This window comes from Mustelus asterias, chromosome 20 (assembly GCF_964213995.1).
Source record: "Mustelus asterias chromosome 20, sMusAst1.hap1.1, whole genome shotgun sequence".
Lineage (NCBI taxonomy): Eukaryota > Metazoa > Chordata > Chondrichthyes > Carcharhiniformes > Triakidae > Mustelus > Mustelus asterias.
The window spans coordinates 2,064,850-2,084,082 of NC_135820.1; the positions used below are offsets into that span (position 1 = coordinate 2,064,850).

Below are 19,233 nucleotides of genomic sequence, written 5' to 3' on the forward strand. Positions count from 1 at the left end.
TATTGAATTTAAATTCTTCCGGCTGCCATGATGGGATTTGAACCTGTGCCCTACAGGGCAATAGGCTGGGCCTCTGGATTACCAGCCCAGTGACATTATCGCTATGCCACGCTCTCCCCAACACGTACAGTCTCATTGAGCCAGACTGGCCATAGGATCTGTACTGGAACGGCCGCCTGTTACATTGAGTGACCCGGCTCTCCCTGTGTGATGCTCAGCATGGGATTTTCCATTATCTCTGCCCACCACCTGGGATTATCCAGTCCCGCCAATGGCCAATTGGGGGCTGTGCTGGTGAATCCCTCTCCCGGTGAGTGGGGGGGTGGGGGTCCCACCGGATGGGGAGTGGGAAATCCTGGCCCCGCGTCGCTGTAACAGTCACGATGTGGTCAAACCATCAGTTGTGACGGGGGAGCGGGAGAGATTAAATTCATTTCTCCCACAATATTCCCGGGTTAGTGGATTCTGGGAGAGTTCCGTGTCGCTGTCAGTGACAGGATGCGGAACAGAATTTGAAATGTTGGGAAAGCCCACAATGTGGACATTGGGGAATCTCTGGGAGTGTCGGGAGATGTGGATGTATATCTCTGGGTCCAAGACATTGGTCGGCATTGCTGAGGTCGGACTGGTCTCTCTGGGAGATTTGGGAATGTTTCATTCTGTACTTTGCCCCCTCCTTCCAAGTGTTGCCTCTCTGAGCGACCCCCCACCCCCCCCCCTCCCCCCCACCTCCCGTCGCCAACATGTTGACCTTATGGTTGGACCAGCCCTGATCGCTGGTCATGTGACTCAGGAGGGCAGCCATTCAGGGGACAGTATCCATGTTGGGTGTTCTAACGCGCCACCCGGTTTGGTTCCCCCCTCCCCACCCCATGATGCAGAGTGAGGTCTCAGTGGGGCTTCCTGTCTCCCCCCACTCACTTTATTAAAAGAGTCATACCTGACAAGAGTCCTTCCCGCCTTCCATGTATCCGACGCACATCATGTTATCCGTGATCATCCCGGGATAGGAGCCGTGGCAGTCCGCATCGCTGAGGACCGGGGCATCCAGGCACTGCAGCTGATCCCCACTAACCGCTAGATCAAAGCAGAGGTTAGAGGTTAGAGGGTCGGTGGGCTTACCCTCTGCGTAGGGGTCAAAGCATTGCAAATGGGGTCATTTGGATGGTGTCTTGTGGCTTACCACTGGACATGGTGTTCCCCCAGCCGGATATCAGGCACATGTCTCCAGCATAGGCACAGCTGCTGGGCAGAGCAATAGATCCCACGTTACGGTTGAACGTGGCGCGTTTGGATAGTTTAATCAGCATGATATCATTGTCCAGGTTGTAGTAATTGTAGGCCGGGTGTCTGATCACTTTGACGGATTCGATGAATTCCTCGCTGCCCTCGTTGATCGAGATGTCGTGCTCTCCCACACGCACCTGGATACGGCTAAGGGAATGAAACAGAAAAATCTGCTTAAGAGGGTGGCTGGTGACCGGCAGCCATCTTGTTTTGACCTGACACCAGCCATGGACAACTGGGTGTTGCCTGTCTGCTCTCTGGGCTCGGAATAGCGGGAAAGGGAATCCTTCCAGGGCTGCCTGGGAAGACAGGCCTCCGAGCCCGATCCTCTATTTTGTTGCCAATGGCAACTGCTGAGTCCCAGAATCCTCCTCAACTCTCAGTTCACTCCCAATCAAGTTCCTTACCTCATCGTGGCAACCTTTCACCCAAAGGTCTGATTGGGTCTCCCTACCTGTGAAAGTTTAGGGTGAGATGGAGTTGGCGGAGAAGGTTGGGAGTTGGCTCCAGGGGCCATTCGAGTGTTGGATTGGTCCGGGCTGGAGTGTGATGAAGACATGGGTGAGGGTTTCAGCAGTCGATGAGCCGAGGCGGGGGTGACGTTCTGGAGGCAGAAGCAGGCAGTCTTGGTGATGGGAGATGATTGGTGGGAAATAAGAGAGGGAGGGTGTGACTGGTGTGATCAGTGGATGGCGAAGAGGTGGGGGAGGAATCGATTCCTCGGGAATGTCTTGAGGTTTACAGCTTGGAAACAGGCCCTTCGGCCCAACCTGTCCATATGACCCTTTTATTTTAACCACGAACCTAGTCAGTCCCATTTGTCCGCATTTGGCCCAGATCTCTCGATAGCCATCTTACCCATGTAACTGTCCAAATGCTTTTTAAAATACAAAATTGTACCCGCCTCTACTGCTACCTCTGGCAGCTCGTTCCAGACACTCACCACCCTCTGTGTGAAACAATTGCCCCTCTGGACCCTTTTGTATCTCTCCCCTCTCACCTTAAACCTAAGCATTGTAGTTTTAGACTCTTTGGGAAAAGATATTGACTATCTCGCTGATCTATGCCCCTCATTATTTTATAGATCTCTATAAGGTCACCCCTCAGCCTCCTACGCTCCAGGGAAAAAAGTCCCGGTCTATCCAGCCTCTCCTTATAACTCAATCCATCAAGTCCCGGTAGCATCCTAGTAAATCTTTTCTGCACTCTTTCTAGTTTAATAATATCCTTTCTATAATAGGGTGAGCAGGACTGTACACAGTATTCCAAGTCTAGCCTTCCCAATGTCTCGTACAATGGAGTTAGTGTCGGGAACAAAACACAACAGGAACTAACGGTTTCCCTCGTCCCCATATTCAAGCGCAGCAAATCCCTGCGCCTGACTCAAACACAAACTTGGAAAGTTGATCAGTGGATCCTGAGAGATTTGGGAACCGACCCTTGGGGTTTGAGGAGCAAATTTTTCATTTGAGAGTAGAGCCAGTTTGGATGCCAAGTTGCAGATACTTGCCTCTGGTAGCAATGGGCAGCAGAGACCACCCAGTCAGGGCTGATCAGTGACCCCCCACACATGTGCCAACCCACATTCAGGGAGACGATCCAGGGCACCGAGTGCTTGGTGCACTCGTACCCACCGACAATCTTATCGTCATCGTGGGGTGCAGCCGCTGTGAGGGCAAGAGAAGAGACACGGGGATTAAACACCAGCATCAACGTAGGGAGAGAGAGGGAAAGAGGGAGAGAGAGAGGGAGAGCGGGAGAGCAGGGGAGAGAGAGGGAGAGCGGGAGAGAGAGGGGGAGAGTGGGGTAGAGAGAAGGGAAAGAGGGAAAGTGAGACGGGGAGAGAAAGTGAGAGGGGAAAGTGGGAGAGAGCAAGAGAAAGGGAGAGAGAGTGGGAAGTGTGAGTGAAAATCGGACTGCGAGGGAGAAAGTGGGGGAGAGGGAGAAAGTGAGAAAGAGAGAGGGAGAGGGAGAAAGTTAGAAAGGGAGAGAGAAAGAAGGGCTTTGAGACCAGGAGAAGAAACGGTGAGGAAAAACTCAAGAAAGAGTTAAGATAAAGAATGGGACAGAGACGCATTTACCAGCCAATCCCAAAAACACGGCAAGCAGGATAATCTTCATTGTTGCCTTGAGTCTGACGATGGCTGAGTGTGGGCAGTCGGGGTGTTTTATACGCTGTAGGTGCTCCGTTATCAGAGATTAACACGACCACAAGATTCATTAGTTATCACCAGCCCTTGAGAATGTGAGGAGCAGATGCCTGTTTCCCAGCTAAGATCACGGTTAGGACACGTATGTCAGCCTCTCACTCTATCACGTTAAGAATACAAGACGGAGCGACCTTTCCTGTAGCTTTTGGCCTCACTGTCGAATGAAACAATTTTCCGCTGTGCCTCCAGGGAAGTTTCAGTTTGAAGTTTATTTATTAATGTCACAAGTAGGCTTACATTAACACTGCAATGAAGTTACTGTGAAAATCCCCTAGCTGCCACACTCTGGCGCTTTTTCGGGTACACTGAGGGAGAATTTAGCACGGCCAATGTACCTAACCAGCACGTCTTTCAGACTGTGGGAGCACCTGGAGGAAACCCACGCAGACACGAGGAGAACATGCAGACTCCGCACAGACAGTAACCCGTGCTGGGAATCGTACCCGGGTCCCTGGCGCTGTGAGGCAGCAGTGCTAACCACTGTGCCACCGTGCTGGGAATCGAACCCGGGTCCCTGGCGCTGTGAGGCAGCAATGAGAGGATAAAACGAGGAGGTTTTGGCAGAAGGGATGGAATCTTTCCATGCGCTATGCGAGACTTTGCTCATTGAGCAGGATTATACTCTACTGGGGCACAAAGTGTGAAACTCATCAGGATTGCTTGCTGGTCTTCCAAGGAGAGGTTATATAACTTGGGCTTGTACTCACTGGAATTCAGAAGAATGAGGGGGATCTGACTGAGGTATATAAAGTGTTAAAGGAGTTGATAAGGTTGACGGTGAAAAGAGGTTCCCCCTTGTCCAGAACAAAAGGTTAGATATATTTGATTTGATTTATTATTGTCATGTATTAGTATACAGTGAAAAGTATTGTTTCTTACGCACTGTACAGACAAAGCATACCATTCATAGAGAAGGAGAGAGTGCAGAATGTAGTGTTACAGTCATAGCTCGGGTGCAGAGAAAGATCAACTTAGTGCGAGGTAGGTCCATTCAAAAGTCTGACAGCAGCAGGGAAGAAGCTGTTCTTGAGTCGGTTGGTACGTGACCTCAGACTTTAGCATCTTTTTCCCAATGGAAGAAGGTGGGAGAGAGAATGTCCGGGGTGTGTGGGGTCCTTACTTATGCTGGCTGCTTTGCTGAGGCCCCTTGGCATTGCCCAAGGTGCAAACTGGCAATGCCCACTGGACACTGGGCAGTGCCAAGGGGTGGCTATTGGGGCATGATCGGTGGGGGTGGGAGGATCCCACTGCCACTCTGCAGAGGGACTGGTGACAGAGAAAGAAGTGGGTGATTGTGGCTGGCCATCCGAGTGGTGGTGGTGGGGGGGAGGGGGTTGGGGGGGGGCAGAGGGAGGTGGGGGGGAGGGGAGGGGTGGGGGGGGCTGCCGCAGTGTGAATGGTGGGGAGGGGGGTGTCGGGACTGCTGGGGGAGTTATCAGGGCCAGCCTGGAGAGGTCTGGGAGGCCAGCGATCGGGGAGTGGGTGGTGGGGTGGTGGTGGGGGGAGGGTCGGAGTGGCAGCGATGGGGGGGTTCGGAGGGGCAGCGATGGGGGGGTGGGGGAGTGGGTGGTGGGCCGGTGGGGGGGGGCGGGGGGGGGCCGGAGGGGCAGCGATGGGGGGGTTCGGAGGGGCAGCGATGGGGGGGTGGGGGAGTGGGTGGTGGGGCGGTGGTGGGGGGGGGTCGGAGGGGCAGCGATGGGGGGGTGGGGGAGTGGGTGGTGGGGCGGTGGTGGGGGGGGGGCCGGAGGGGCAGCGATAGGGGGGTTCGGAGGGGCAGCGATGGGGGGGTGGGGGAGTGGGTGGTGGGGCGGTGGTGGGGGGGGGGTCGGAGGGGCAGCGATGGGGGGGGGTCGGAGGAGCGGTGATGAGCGAGGTTGGCAGTGCGGGGCTACTGCACATTTGCCGCTCTCGGCGCTGCCACATTGACACATTGCACAGTATCCCATTCTGCACTGCGCTCCCGCATTTCCAGTGCTCCCTGAAATTCCACCCTGAACCTTGCGCGGACACTCTGTGATACACAGAGTGTGGGAGATTCATTCTGAAAATCCCGCTAAAAAAAAACCGGCGGCAGTTACTCCAGTTTTCATGCAAACTCGGCACTCGGAGTGTTTTGGGGAGAATTTCCCCCGGTTTCTCTCAGAGGGTTGTGAATCTGTGGAACTCACTGCCCCAGAGTGCAGTAGAGACAGAATCACTCAATAGATTCAAGAATGAGATGGAAATGTTCCTGGTGAAAAGTGGGATAAAGCGCGATGGGGAGCAGGCAGGAGAGTGGATTTAACACCAGGATAAAACCTGCCCTGTTTATTTTAAATAATGAAGTGAGCTCGAAGGGCTGAACTGCCGACTCCAGCTCCTGATGTCTTCCTTTGCTTGGTGGGGGTTAAGGAATGATGTGATTGAGGGATTTTTGCGAAGGTTAGTGTGGGACTGGGAGCCGCACAGTATGGCCCACTGTGTGATGAAAAGAGTCACATGACCTACAAAGAGTTATGGATTGGACAGAGACCTGTGTAGAAGCCAGCATGGAGTTAGCTCCCAGCTTGGGCTATACCCTGTGTGTCAATGTACGATTAATCACGGCAATTATCTTGTGAAGGGAATCAAACGTGTGACATTGATTGTCCGAGAGATACAGAGAGTTGGAATGGGGGGGGAAGGGCTTCTTGTGGGTGAGTAGCACTGAGAAAGTGTCTTACAATAAATTAGCTCAAGCCTAAAGACCAGTCTGGATTGAATCTTCCATTGCTGGTGACTTGTTGTGACGAATACTATTGTCAATAAATATTTAATGTTGTACAATCCCTCTTGACGAGATGTATAGAATGACAATACTGGCGGCGAGCATTGTCCTGGACTTTGTGCTCAGGTATCTATGGTGATGAGTGAACCCACCAACAGAAATGAGAGAGCCACTCACTCAACCACTCTCACACAGGCAGACTCCTGATATTAACAGTGCGAGTGAACCATTCGGCCCATCGAGCCTGCTCCGTCATCCAATACTATCATGGCTGGCCTCGGATTCCAACTCCATTTTCCCTTCTGCTGCCCATATCCCTTCATTCCCCAAGAGACCATCAACTCTGCCTTAAATATATTCAATGATGGAATGTCCACAGCTCTTTGGGGTAGAGCAGCGCAGTGGAGAACATGCCCCTGTCTACATTGTAAGACGTCTAACAACACCAGGTTAAAGTCCAACAGGTTTATTTGGTAGCAAAAGCCACACAAGCTTTCGGAACAGGCTGTCCCTTCGTCAGGTGGGTGGGAGTTCTGATTACAAACAGCGCACAAAGACACAAACTCAATTTACATGAATAATGATTAGAATGTGAGTCTTTACAGCTAATCAAGTCTTAAAGGTACAGACAATGTGAGTGGAGGGAGCATTAAGCACAGGTTAAAGAGATACGTATTGTCTCCAGACATGACAGCTCGTGAGAATTTGCACATCCAGGCAGGTTGTGGGGGTTACAGATCGTGTGACATGAACCCAATATCCCGGTTTAGGCCGTCCTCATGTGTGCGGAACTTGGCTATCAGTTTCTGCTCAGCGACTCTGCGCTGTCGTGTGTCGTGAAGGCCGCCTTGGAGAACGCTTAACCAAAGATCAGAGGCTGAATGCCCGTGACCGCTGAAGTGTTCCCCAACAGGAAGAGAACACTCTTGCCTGGTGATTGTCGAGCGGTGTTCATTCATCCGTTGTCGTAGTGTCTGCATAGTTTCCCCAATGTACCATGCCTCCATGGACTACTCTCCGGAATCGGTTGCATTCTTGGACCCGCATCTCCATTAAGGACGGTCACCTCAGCACCTCACTGTACCGCAAGCCCACGGATAACCTCACGATGCTCCACTTCTCCAGCTTCCACCCTAAACACGTTAAAGAAGCCATCCCCTACGGACAAGCCCTCCGAATACACAGGATCTGCTCGGATGAGGAGGATCGCAACAGACACCTCCAGACGCTGAAAGATGCCCTCATAAGAACAGGATATGGCGCTTGACTCATCGATTGACAGTTCCGATGCGCCACAGCGAAAAACCGCACCGACCTCCTCAGAAGACAAACACGGGACACGGTGGACAGAGTACCCTTCGTCGTCCAGTACTTCCCCGGAGCGGAGAAGCTACGGCATCTCCTCCGGAGCCTTCAACATGTCATTGATGAAGATGAACATCTCGCCAAGGCCATCCCCACACCCCCACTTCTTGCTTTCAAACAACCGCACAACCTCAAACAGACCATTGTCCGCAGCAAACTACCCAGCCTTCAGGAGAACAGTGACCACGACACCACACAACCCTGCCACAGCAACCTCTGCAAGACGTGCCGGATCATCGACACAGATGTCATCATCTCACGTGAGAACACCATCCACCAGGTACACGGTACATACTCTTGCAACTCGGCCAACGTTGTCTACCTGATACGCTGCAGGAAAGGATGTCCCGAGGCATGGTACATTGGGGAAACCATGCAGACGCTACGACAACGGATGAATGAACACCGCTCGACAATCACCAGGCAAGAGTGTTCTCTTCCTGTTGGGGAACACTTCAGCAGTCACGGGCATTCAGCCTCTGATCTCCGGGTAAGCGTTCTCCAAGGCGGCCTTCACGACACACGACAGCGCAGAGTCATAGAAATCATAGAAACCCTACAGTACAGAAAGAGGCCATTTGGCCCATCGAGTCTGCACCGACCACAATCCCACCCCCATATCCCTACACACTTTACCCACTAATCACTCTAATCTACGCATCCCGGGACACTAAGGGGCAATTTTTAGCATGGCCAATCAACCTAACCCGCACATCTTTGGACTGTGGGAGGAAACCGGAGCACCCGGAGGAAACCCACGCAGACATGAGGAGAATGTGCAAACTCCACACAGACAGTGACCCGAGCCGGGAATCAAACCCGGGTCCCTGGAGCTGTGAAGCAGCAGTGCTAACCACTGTGTTACCGTGCCGCCCTTCACTGAGTCACTGAGCAGAAACTGATAGTCAGGTTCCGCACACATGAGGACGGCCTAAACCGGGATCTTGGGTTCATGTCACACTATCTGTAACCCCCACAACCTGTCTGGATGTGCAAAATCTCACTGGCTGTCCTGTCTGGAGACAATACACATCTCTTTAACCTGTGCTTAATGCTCCCTCCACTCACATTGTCTGTATCTTTAAGACTTGATTAGCTGTAAAGACTCACATTCCAATCATTATTCATGTAAATTGAGTTTGTCTTTGTGCCCTGTTTGTAATCAAAATCCCACCCACCTGACGAAGGGACAGCCTGTTCCTAAAGCTCGTGGCTTTTGCTACCAAATAAACCTGTTGGACTTTAACCTGGTGTTGTTAGACTTCTTACTGTGTTTACCCCAGTCCAACGCCGGCATCTCCACATCCTGTCTACATCAACAGGGACAAAGTAGAAATGGTCGAGAGCTTCAAGTTTTTAGGTGTCCAGATCACCAACAACCTGTCCTGGTCCCCCCATGCTGACACTATAGTTAAGAAAGCCCACCAACGCTGCTTCACAGCTCCAGGGTCCCGGGTTCGATTCCCAGCTCGGGTCACTGTCTGTGTGGAGTTTGCACATTCTCCTCGTGTCTGCGTGGGTTTCCTCCGGGTGCTCCGGTTTCCTCCCACAGTCCAAAGATGTGCGGGTTAGGTTAATTGGCCTGGTTAAAAAAAATTGCCCCTTAGAGTCCTGGGATGCGTAGGTTAGAGGGATTAGTGGGTAAAATATGTGGGGGTGGGACCTGGGTGGGATTGTGGTCGGTGCAGACTCGATGGGCCGAATGGCCTCCTTCTGCACTGTAGGGTTTCTATGATTCTATGATTTCTATGATTCTACTTTCTCAGAAGACTCAGGAAATTTGTTATATCAGCTACGACTCTCACCAACCTTTACAGATGCACCATAGAAAGCATTCTTTCTGGTTGTATCACAGCTTGGTATGGCTCCTGCTCTGCCCAAGACCACAAGGAACTACAAAAGGTTGTGAATGTAGCCCAATCCATCACGCAAAACAGCCTCCCATCCATTGACTCTGTCTCCACTTCCCGCTGCCTCGGAAAAGCAGCCAGCATAATTAAGGACCCTACACACAGCCCGGACATTCTCTCTTCCACCTTCTTCTGTCGGGAAAAAGATACAAAAGTCTGAGGTCACGTACCGACCGACTCAAGAACAGCTTCTTCCCTGCTGCCTTGCATGAACTTGATCTTTCTCTGTACCGAGCTATGACTGTAACACTACATTCTGCACCCCCTCCTTCCCATCTCTATGAACGGTATGCCTTGTCCGTATAGCGCGCAAGAAACAATATTTTTCACTGTGTCCCAATACATGTGACAATAAATCAAAAAATCAAATAGCGATTCCCAAAGATTCAGCACCCTCTAAGAAAGACATTTCTCCTCATCTGAGTCCTAAATGGCCGTCCCCGTACCCCGCGACTGTGACCCCCGTGTTCTAGATTCCCCACCAGAGTTAATATCTCGAGCCCAATATAACTTGTCTTTGAACATGAAAAGCTCCATTAACCGCGAGGCCAGAACTGAACGCACTGTTCCACGCGTGGTCACACGAAAACCCTGTACAAATGTAGCGAGACTTCTCTATTCCAATCTCTGTGCAATGAAGAACAAGGTGCCATTTGCCTCCTGCTAACTTGCTTCTGTTCCTGAGTTAGACCCCAGTCTCTCCACACATCAACAATCTGAAAGATTCACGCCTTTAAAAAAAAAATCCACTTTTTCAGCTTCACTCTCAGAATCAGCTGACACTTCCCCACCTGACACTCCCAACGACTGTGATTCAGTTGTTAAAGAGCTAATTACACAGTGCAACCTTCATTCACTCAATAACATTGAATACACTGCTCAGACACAGGCCATTCGACCCCTCTGCTCCGTGTCGGTCTTTTGCTCCACACCAGCCCCCCTCTCACCCCCAACCACTCCATCTTCCCCCCATCACCATCTCCTGTTCCTTTCTCCTTCATGTGTTTATCCAGCTTCCCCTAAAATGCATCCATACTATTCACCTCCCTGTGGGAGCAAATCCCACATTCTCCCCAGTCCTCATGGGAGCGAATCCCACATTCTCCCCACTCCCTGTGGGAGCAAATCCCACATTCTCCCCACTCCCCATGGGAGCGAATCCCACATTCTCCCCACTCCCTGTGGGAGCGAGTCCCACATTCTCCCCACTCCCTGTGTGAGTGACTCCCACATTCTCCCCACACCCCATGGGAGCGAATCCCACATTCTCCCCACTCCCTGTGGGAGTAAGTCCTACATTCTCCCCACTCCCTGTGGGAGCGAGTCCCACATTCTCCCCACTCCCTGTGGGAGCGAGTCCCACATTCTCCCCACTCCCTGTGGGAGCAAGTCCCTCATTCTCCCCACTCCCTGTGGGAGCGAGTCCCACATTCTCCCCACTCCCTGTGGGAGCGAGTCCCACATTCTCCCCACTCCCTGTGGGAGCGAGTCCCACATTCTCCCCACTCCCTGTGGGAGTGAGTCCCTCATTCTCCCCACTCCCTGTGGGAGCGAGTCCCTCATTCTCCCCACTCCCTGTGGGAGCGAGTCCCTCATTCTCCCCACTCCCTGTGGGAGCGAGTCCCTCATTCTCCCCACTCCCTGTGGGAGCGAGTCCCACATTCTCCCCACTCCCTGTGGGAGCGAGTCCCTCATTCTCCCCACTCCCTGTGGGAGCGAGTCCCACATTCTCCCCACTCCCTGTGGGAGCAGTCTCTTGGAACAGTGGGTAACCTCTGAGCCAGAGAACGTTCATTCATAACATATGTCAACTTGCTAGTCCTTCCAAACACACACACAGTGATGGCAGGCAGGGCACCGTGAGAGATTCCTGCTTACCCATGTGATAACAACACGCATGTGAAGAGTGCCACAGCAACACGGGGACACACGGTAAAGTCGCACATGAGGCTGTGGACCAAGTGCTGGAAAACGGGAGTGGACGGGTACTTGATGGTCAGCGGGTACTTGATGGTCAGCGGGGACTTGATGGTCAGCGGGGACTTGATGGTCAGCGGGGACTTGATGGTCAGTGGGGACTTGATGGTCAGTGGGGACTTGATGGTCAGCGGGGACTTGATGGTCAGCGGGGACTTGATGGTCAGCGGGGACTTGATGGTCAGTGGGGACTTGATGGTCAGTGGGGACTTGATGGTCAGCGGGGACTTGATGGTCAGCGGGTACCTGATGGTCAGCGGGGACTTGATGGTCAGCGGGGACTTGATGGTCAGTGGGGACTTGATGGTCAGCGGGGACTTGATGGTCAGCGGGTACCTGATGGTCAGCGGGTACCTGATGGTCAGCGGGTACCTGATGGTCAGCGGGGACTCGATGGGCTGAACAGACTCTTTCTTTGATTTGATTTGATTTATTATTGTCACATGAAAACAGTGAAAAGTATTGTTTCTTGGGCGCTATAGAGACAAAGCATACCGTTCATAGAGAGGGAAAGAAGTGAGTGCAGAATGTAGTGTTACAGTCATAGCTCAGGTGCAGAGAAAGATCAACTTAATGCAAGGTAGGTCCATTCAAAAGTCTGACAGCAGCAGGGAAGAAGCTGTTCTTGAGTCGGTCGGTACGTGACCTCAGACTTTTGTATCTTTTTCCCGACAGAAGAAGGTGGAAGAGAGAATGTCCGGGGTGAATGGGATTCTTAATTATGCTGGCTGCTTTTCCTGAGGCAGCGGGAAGTGTAGACAGAGTCAATGGATGGGAGGCTGGTTTGCGTGATGGACTGGGCTACATTCACGACCCCTTGTAGTTTCTTGCGGTCTTGGGCAGAGCAGGAGCCAGACCAAGCTGTGATACAACCAGAAAGAATGTTTTCTATGGTGTCGGCATGGGGGGAACAGGACAGGTTGTTGGTGATTTGGACACCTAAAAACTTGAAGCTTTCAACCCTTTCTACTTCGTCCCCATTGATGTAGACAGGGGCATGTTCTCCTTTAAGCTTCCTGAAGTCGATGACAATCTCTTTCATTTTGTTGACATTGAGGGAGAGATTATTGTTGCTGCACCAGTTCACCAGATTCTCTATCTCATTCCTGTACTCTGTCTCGTCATTGTTTGAGATCCGTCCCAGCACGGTGGTGTCATCAGCAAACTTGAAAATCGAGTTGGAGGGGAATTTGGCCGCACGGTCATAGGTGTATAAGGAGTATGGTAGGGGCCTGAGAACACAGCCTTGTGGGGCACCGGTGTTGAGGATGATCGTGGAGGAGGTGTTGTTGCCTATCCTTACTGGTTGCATTCTGTGGGTGAGGAAGTTTAGGATTGCAGAGAGATGGGCCAGACCCCAGGCCATGGAGAGGTGTAAAACCTGAAGACTCTACACATCAACATCCTGTATCAATTTCCCTATCGAGAGCCACCCTGGGATATGAAATTCCCCAGAGTTTATTCAACCTTCCCTAATCTCATTGGATGAGAGAGATTCCAGAGACCAGTCTAGTTAAAGTGGGAGATATAACCCAATGATCTTAGCTGGGAAACAGGCATCTGCTCCTCACATTCTCAAGGACTGGTGATAACTAATGAATCTTGTGGTCGTGTTAATCTCTGATAACGGAGCTCCGACAGCGTATAAAACACCCCGACTGCCCACACTCAGCCATCGTCAGACTCGAGGCAACAATGAAGATTATCCTGCTTGCCGTGTTTTTGGGATTGGCTGGTAAACGCGTCTCTGTCCCATTCTTTACCTTAACTCTCTCTTGAGTTTTTCCTCAGCCTTCCCTTACCTCCTCTCCAAGCTTTCCCCACTCCCTCCCCCTCTCTGTTTCCCCCTCTCTTTCCCATTCTCTCTCTCTCCCTCTCTCTCTCTCTCCCTCTCTCTCCCTCCCTCTCTCTCTCTCTCCCCCCCTCTCCCCCTCTCTCTCTCCCTCTCTCCCCCTCTCTCCCTCCATTTCTCCCTCTCTCTCTCCCTCTCTCTCTCCCCCTCTCTCCCCCCTTCTCTCTCCCGCTTTCCCTCTCTCTCTCCCCCCCCTTCCCCTCTCTCTCTCCCGCGCTCTCTCCCTCCATCTCGCCCTTTCTCTCTCCCCTCTTCTCTCTCCCGCTTTCCCTCTCTCTCTCCTCTCTCTCCCCCTCTCTTTCTCTCTTTCCCCCCCTCTCTCCCTCCCTCTCTCCCTCTCTCCCTCTCTCCCCCTCTCTCGCCCTCTCTCTCTCCCGCTCTCTTTCCCGCTCTCTCTCCCCCACTCTCTCTCCCGCTCTCCCTACGTTGATGCTGGTGTTTAATCCCTGTGTCTCTTCTCTTGCCCTCACAGCGGCTGCACCCCACGATGACGATAAGATTGTCGGTGGGTACGAGTGCGCCAAGCACTCGGTGCCCTGGATCGTCTCCCTGAATGTGGGTTGGCACATGTGTGGGGGGTCACTGATCAGCCCTGACTGGGTGGTCTCTGCTGCCCATTGCTACCAGAGGCAAGTATCTGCAACTTGGCATCCAAACTGGCTAAAAGGTTCAATCGATCAATCTAATCCTCATTTTCAAACTCATACGTAACCTCGAGACCCTCCCCAAGTAACCTCCTCCAGCCCCTACACCCCTCCCTATCTCTGTAACCTCCTCCAGCCCCTACACCCCTCCCTATCTCTGTAACCTCCTCCAGACCCTCCAACCCTCCCTATCTCTGTAACCTCCTCCAGCCCCTCCAACCCTCCCTATCTCTGTAACCTCCTCCAGCTCCTACAGCCCTCCCTATCTCTGTAACCTCCTCCAGCCCCTCCAACCCTCCCTATCTCTGTAACCTCCTCCAGCCCCTACAACCCTCCCTCTGTAACCTCCTCCAGCCCCTACAACACTCCCTATCTCTGTAACCTCCTCCAGCCCCTAAAAGCCTTCCATTTCTGTAACCTCCTCCAGCCCCCTACAACCCTCCCTATCTCTGTAACCTCCTCCAGCCCCTACAACCCTCCCTATCTCTGTAGCCTCCTCCAGCCCCTACAACCCTCCCTATCTCTGTAACCTCCTCCAGCCCCTAAAAGCCTTCCATTTCTCTAACCTCCTCCAGCCCCTACAACCCTCCCTATCTCTGTAACCTCCTCCAGCCCCTAAAAGCCTTCCAGTTCTGTAACCTTCTCCAGTTCCTACAACCTTCCCTATTTCTGTAACTTCCTCCAATCTGTGTTCTTGGAGCATTGTCTGCTTTATCTAGTTCTTGTTTGGAATTAGGGGAGTACGGGGTGGGATGGGGACAGGTGAAGGTGAAGGTAGGGAGGGGAGGGGTGAGGGTGGGATGGGGACGGGGGAGGGTGAAGGTGGGATGGAGAGGGGGGAGGAGAGGGTAGGGTGGGGAGGGGTGAGGGTGGGGTGGGGAGGGGGGAGGGTGGGGAGGGGGGAGGGTGGGGAGGGGAGGGGGGAGGGTGAGGGTAGGGTGGGGAGGGGTGAGGGTGGGATGGGGAGGGGGGAGGTGAGGGTAGGGTGGGGAGGGGGGGAGGTGACAGTTGGAGATTGAGAACCTTTCCTGCAATGAGTATGTCACAGACTTCCCCAGCCCACCTTCCAAACTCAGAGACCTCCAGGTAAATTGATGTATTGACATGTTTTTGCGAGTTAAAGTACTGAGGGATATTGAGAAAGGACCACAAATTGGGACTCAGCAATTGTTATTGGCAACAAAATGGAGGGTCAGGCTGCAAGCTTGTCTTCCCAGGCAGCCCTGGAAGGATTCCCTTTCCCGCTATTCCGAGCCCAGAGAGCAGACAGGCAACACCGAGTTGTCCATGGCTGGTGTCAGGCCAAAACAAGATGGCCGCCGGTCACCAGCCACCCTCTTAAGCAGATTTTTCTGTCTCATTCCCTTAGCCGTATCCAGGTGCGTGTGGGAGAGCACGACATCTCGATCAACGAGGGCAGCGAGGAATTCATCGAATCCGTCAAAGTGATCAGACACCCGGCCTACAATTACTACAACCTGGACAATGATATCATGCTGATTAAACTGTCCAAACGCGCCACGTTCAACCGTAACGTGGGATCCATCGCTCTGCCCAGCAGCTGTGCCTATGCTGGGGACATGTGCCTGATATCCGGCTGGGGGAACACCATGTCCAGTGGTAAGCCACAAGACACCATCCAAATGACCCCATTCGCAATGCTGTGACCCCTAAGCGGCGGGTAAGCCCACCGACCCTCTAACCTCTGACCTCTGCTTTGATCTAGCGGTTAGTGGGGATCAGCTGCAGTGCCTGGATGCCCCGGTCCTCAGCGATGCGGACTGCCACGGCTCCTATCCCGGGATGATCACGGGTAACATGATGTGCGTCGGATACGTGGAAGGCGGGAAGGACTCTTGTCAGGTATGACTCATTTAATAAAGTGAGTGGGGCGAGACAGGAAGCCCCACTGAGACCTCACTCTGCATCATGGGGTGGGGAGGGGGGAACCAAACCGGGTGGCGCGTTAGAACACCCAACATGGATACTGTCCCTTGAATGGCTGCCCTCCTGAGTCACATGACCAGCGATCAGGGCTGGTCGGGAGGTGGCGGGGGGGGGGGGGGGAGGGGTCGCTCAGAGCGGCAACACTTGGGAGGAGGGGGCAAAGTACAGAATGAAACATTCCCAAATCTCCCAGAGAGACCAGTCCGACCTCAGCAATGCCGACCAAAGGCTTGGACCCAGAGATATACATCCACATCTCCCGACACTCCCAGAGATTCCCCAATGTCCACATTGTGGGCTTTCCCAACATTTCAAATTCTATTCCGCATCCTGTCACTGACAGCGACACGGAACTCTCCCAGAATCCACTAACCCGGGAATATTGTGGGAGAAATGAATTTAATCTCTCCCGCTCCCCCGTCACAATAACTGATGGTTTGACCACATCGTGACTGTTACAGCGACGCGGGGCCAGGATTTCACACTCCTGTTCTGTTGGGACAGCCCCCTATGCTCCTCCCTGTCTCTATAATCTCCTCCAGCCCCTACACCCCTCACTATCTCTGTAACCTCCTCCACCCCCACAACACTCCCTATCTCTGTAACCTCCTCCAGCCCCTACAACACTCCCTATCTCTGTAACCTCCTCCAGCCCCTACAACACTCCCTATCTCTGTAACCTCCCCCAGCCCCTACAACACTCCCTCGCTCTGTAACCTCCTCCAGCCCCTACAACCCTCCTTATATCTGTAACCTCCTCCAGCCCCTACAACACTCCCTATCTCTGTAACCTCCCCCAGCCCCTACACCCCCTCCCTATCTCTGTAACCTCCTCCAGCCCCGACACCCCTCCGAGATCCGTACGCTCCTCCAATTCCGGCCTCTTAAGTATTCCAGGATTCCCATCTGTCCACCATTGGCAGCCGTGCCTTCAGCTGCCCTGGGGGGAGAGGGGCCCTAAGATCTGGAATCCCTCCCTAAACCTCTCCAATTCTCTCTCCTTTGAGATGCTGGTTAAACACCGATTCTTTGGTCGCCTGTCTCTCATCTCCTTAAGTGGCTCCGGGTCAAAGTTCATCTGTTTCCTGTTGCTGGGGAGATTGGGGATGGGGTTTACTCTGTTGTGGTCGCTATATCAATGCAATGTAAACAGTATATGGAAAGTTTGCGATGAGCATGCGGTTTCGGAACACTCCGTAAACGGTGACGTCACGGGGCTGAGATGCTGATGGATTTGGATGTGTTGTTTATTCCCGCAGGGAGATTCCGGCGGTCCAGTGGTGTGTAACGGACAGCTCCACGGAGTGGTGTCCTGGGGCTACGGCTGTGCCGAGAGAAACCACCCCGGAGTCTACACCAAAGTCTGTAATTTCGTCTCCTGGATTCACAACATTATGGCAACCAACTGAGGTCACGACCTGGCGGGAGCGAGCCATCGGGGTGGGAATGTGGCACGGGAGCATTTTCTGCCCCCTGACCTCGATCTGACCCCCTCTGTACCCCGACACGCGGAGAATCAATAAAGTAATCGCAAAAATACAACCCGTGGTGACGTGTCCATTCTCTCAACTTCCAGACTCCACGTCCTCTCCCCCTCCTGTTTCTATCAACGTGGCTCATGTGAGGTCACGGTTCGCGGGCGATCGAATCAAGGGGTTTAAGATGGTCAAATGATTCGATCGGGAGGAAGCAGCGTCTCTGCAGATGTTTATTTTATTAGTGTCACAAGTAGGCTTACATTAACACTGCAATGAAGTTAATGTGAAAATCCCCTAGTTTCCACACTCCTGTTCGGGTACACTGAGGGAGAATTTAGCATGGTCAATGCACCCTAACCAGCACATCTTCCGGATTGTGGGAGGAAACCGGAGGAAAACTCACACAGACACGGGTAGAACGTGGAGCAGTGCTAACCACTGTGCCATTTGTGACAGGGGGGAGGGGGGGATTAGAGGGAGACAGATGGTCCGGTACGGGGTGAGATGTGCGTTCAGTTCTAGAACATAGAACATTACAGCGCAGTACAGGCCTTTCGCCCCTCGATGTTGCACCAACCTGTGAAACCAATCTAAAGCCCCTCTAACCTACACTATTCCAATATCATCCATATGTTTATCCAATAACCACTTGAACGCTCTCAACGTTGACGAGTCCACCACTGCTGCAGGCAGGGCATTCCACGCCCTTACTACTCTCTGAGTAAAGAACCTACCTCTAACATCTGTCCTATATCTCTCACCCCTCAATTTAAAGCTATGTCCCCTCGTGCTAGCCATCACCATCCGAGGAAAAAGGCTCTCACTATCCACGCTATCTAATCCTCTGATCATCATGTATGCCTCTATTAAGTCACCTCTTAACCTTCTTCTCTCTAACGAAAACAACCTCAAGCCCCTCAGCCTTTCCTCATACGATTTTCCCACCATACCAGGCAACATCCTGGTAAATCTCCTCTGCACCCTTTCCAACACTTCCACATCTTTCCTATAATACGGCGACCAGAACTGTACGCAATACTCCAAATGCGGCCGCACCAGAGTTTTGTACAGTTGCAGCATGACCTCCTGGCTCCGAAACTCAATCCCTCTACCAATAAAAGCTAACACACCGTACGCCTTCTTAACAACCCTATCAACCTGGGTGCCAACTTTCAGGGATCTATGCACATGGACACCCAGATCCCTCTGTTCATCCACACTACCAAGTATCTTACCATTAGCCCAGTACTCTGTATTCCTGTTACTCCTTCCAAAGTGAATCACCTCACACTTTTCCGCATTAAACTCCATTTGCCACCTCTCAGCCCAGCTCTGCAGCTTATCTATGTCCCTCTGTAACCTGCCACTTCCCTCCGCACTGTCTACAACTCCACCGACTTTAGTGTCATCTGCAAATTTACTAATCCATCCTTCCACGCCCTCATCCAAGTCATTAATAAAAATGACAAACAGCAGTGGCCCCAAAACAGATCCTTGTGGTACACCACTAGTAACTCAACTCCAGCATGAATATTTCCCATCAACCACCACCCTTTGTTTTCTTACAGCTAGCCAATTCCTGATCCAAACCACTAAATCACCCTCAATCCCATGTGTCCGTATTTTCTGCAAAAGCTTACCATGGGGAACCTTATCAAACGCTTTGCTGAAATCCATATACACCACATCAACTGCTTTACCCTCATCCACCTCTTTGGTCACCTTCTCAAAGAACTCAATAAGGTTTGTGAGGCACGACCTATCCTTCACAAAACCGTGCTGACTATCCCTAATCAAATTATTCCTTTCCAGGTGAT

At 52.4% G+C, this 19,233-nt stretch overlaps 2 protein-coding genes across 3 annotated transcripts in view; one reads left to right on the forward strand and one right to left on the reverse strand.

Annotated features, from left to right (window-relative positions):
• Positions 1-19,233, reverse strand: part of LOC144508726 (uncharacterized) — a 64,972-nt gene that overhangs the window by 1,477 nt on the left and 44,262 nt on the right. Inside the window, exons 5-9 of the mRNA XM_078237033.1 lie at positions 11,450-11,867; positions 3,369-3,462; positions 2,794-2,954; positions 1,184-1,457; positions 941-1,077 (exon numbers count right to left, since the gene is read on the reverse strand). Coding sequence (XP_078093159.1) covers positions 941-1,077; positions 1,184-1,457; positions 2,794-2,954; positions 3,369-3,462; positions 11,450-11,867 — 1,084 coding nt within the window. The remainder of the gene's footprint in view (positions 1-940; positions 1,078-1,183; positions 1,458-2,793; positions 2,955-3,368; positions 3,463-11,449; positions 11,868-19,233) is intronic.
• LOC144508354 (trypsin-like) lies at positions 13,191-17,347 on the forward strand. Of its 2 annotated transcripts, XM_078236197.1 has the most exons (5): positions 13,191-13,230; positions 13,820-13,976; positions 15,361-15,615; positions 15,725-15,854; positions 17,198-17,347. In XM_078236197.1, exons 1-5 carry the CDS (start codon positions 13,191-13,193, stop codon positions 17,345-17,347), a joined length of 732 nt encoding a protein of 243 aa, XP_078092323.1. The 2 variants fall into 2 exon arrangements, with proteins under 2 accessions (XP_078092323.1, XP_078092325.1); XM_078236199.1 differs by lacking the exons at positions 13,191-13,230; positions 13,820-13,976 and having other exon boundaries at positions 15,455-15,611; positions 15,718-15,854.

Bases quoted from the DNA above. Each gene is read 5' to 3' on its own strand.
- LOC144508354 (XM_078236197.1), top strand. From the start codon at position 13,191: ATGAAGATTATCCTGCTTGCCGTGTTTTTGGGATTGGCTG. The intron at 15,616-15,724 runs GCCACAAGACAC...TCTAGCGGTTAG, and splicing joins AACACCATGTCCAGTGGTAA to TGGGGATCAGCTGCAGTGCC. The intron at 15,855-17,197 runs GTATGACTCATT...TTATTCCCGCAG, and splicing joins GCGGGAAGGACTCTTGTCAG to GGAGATTCCGGCGGTCCAGT.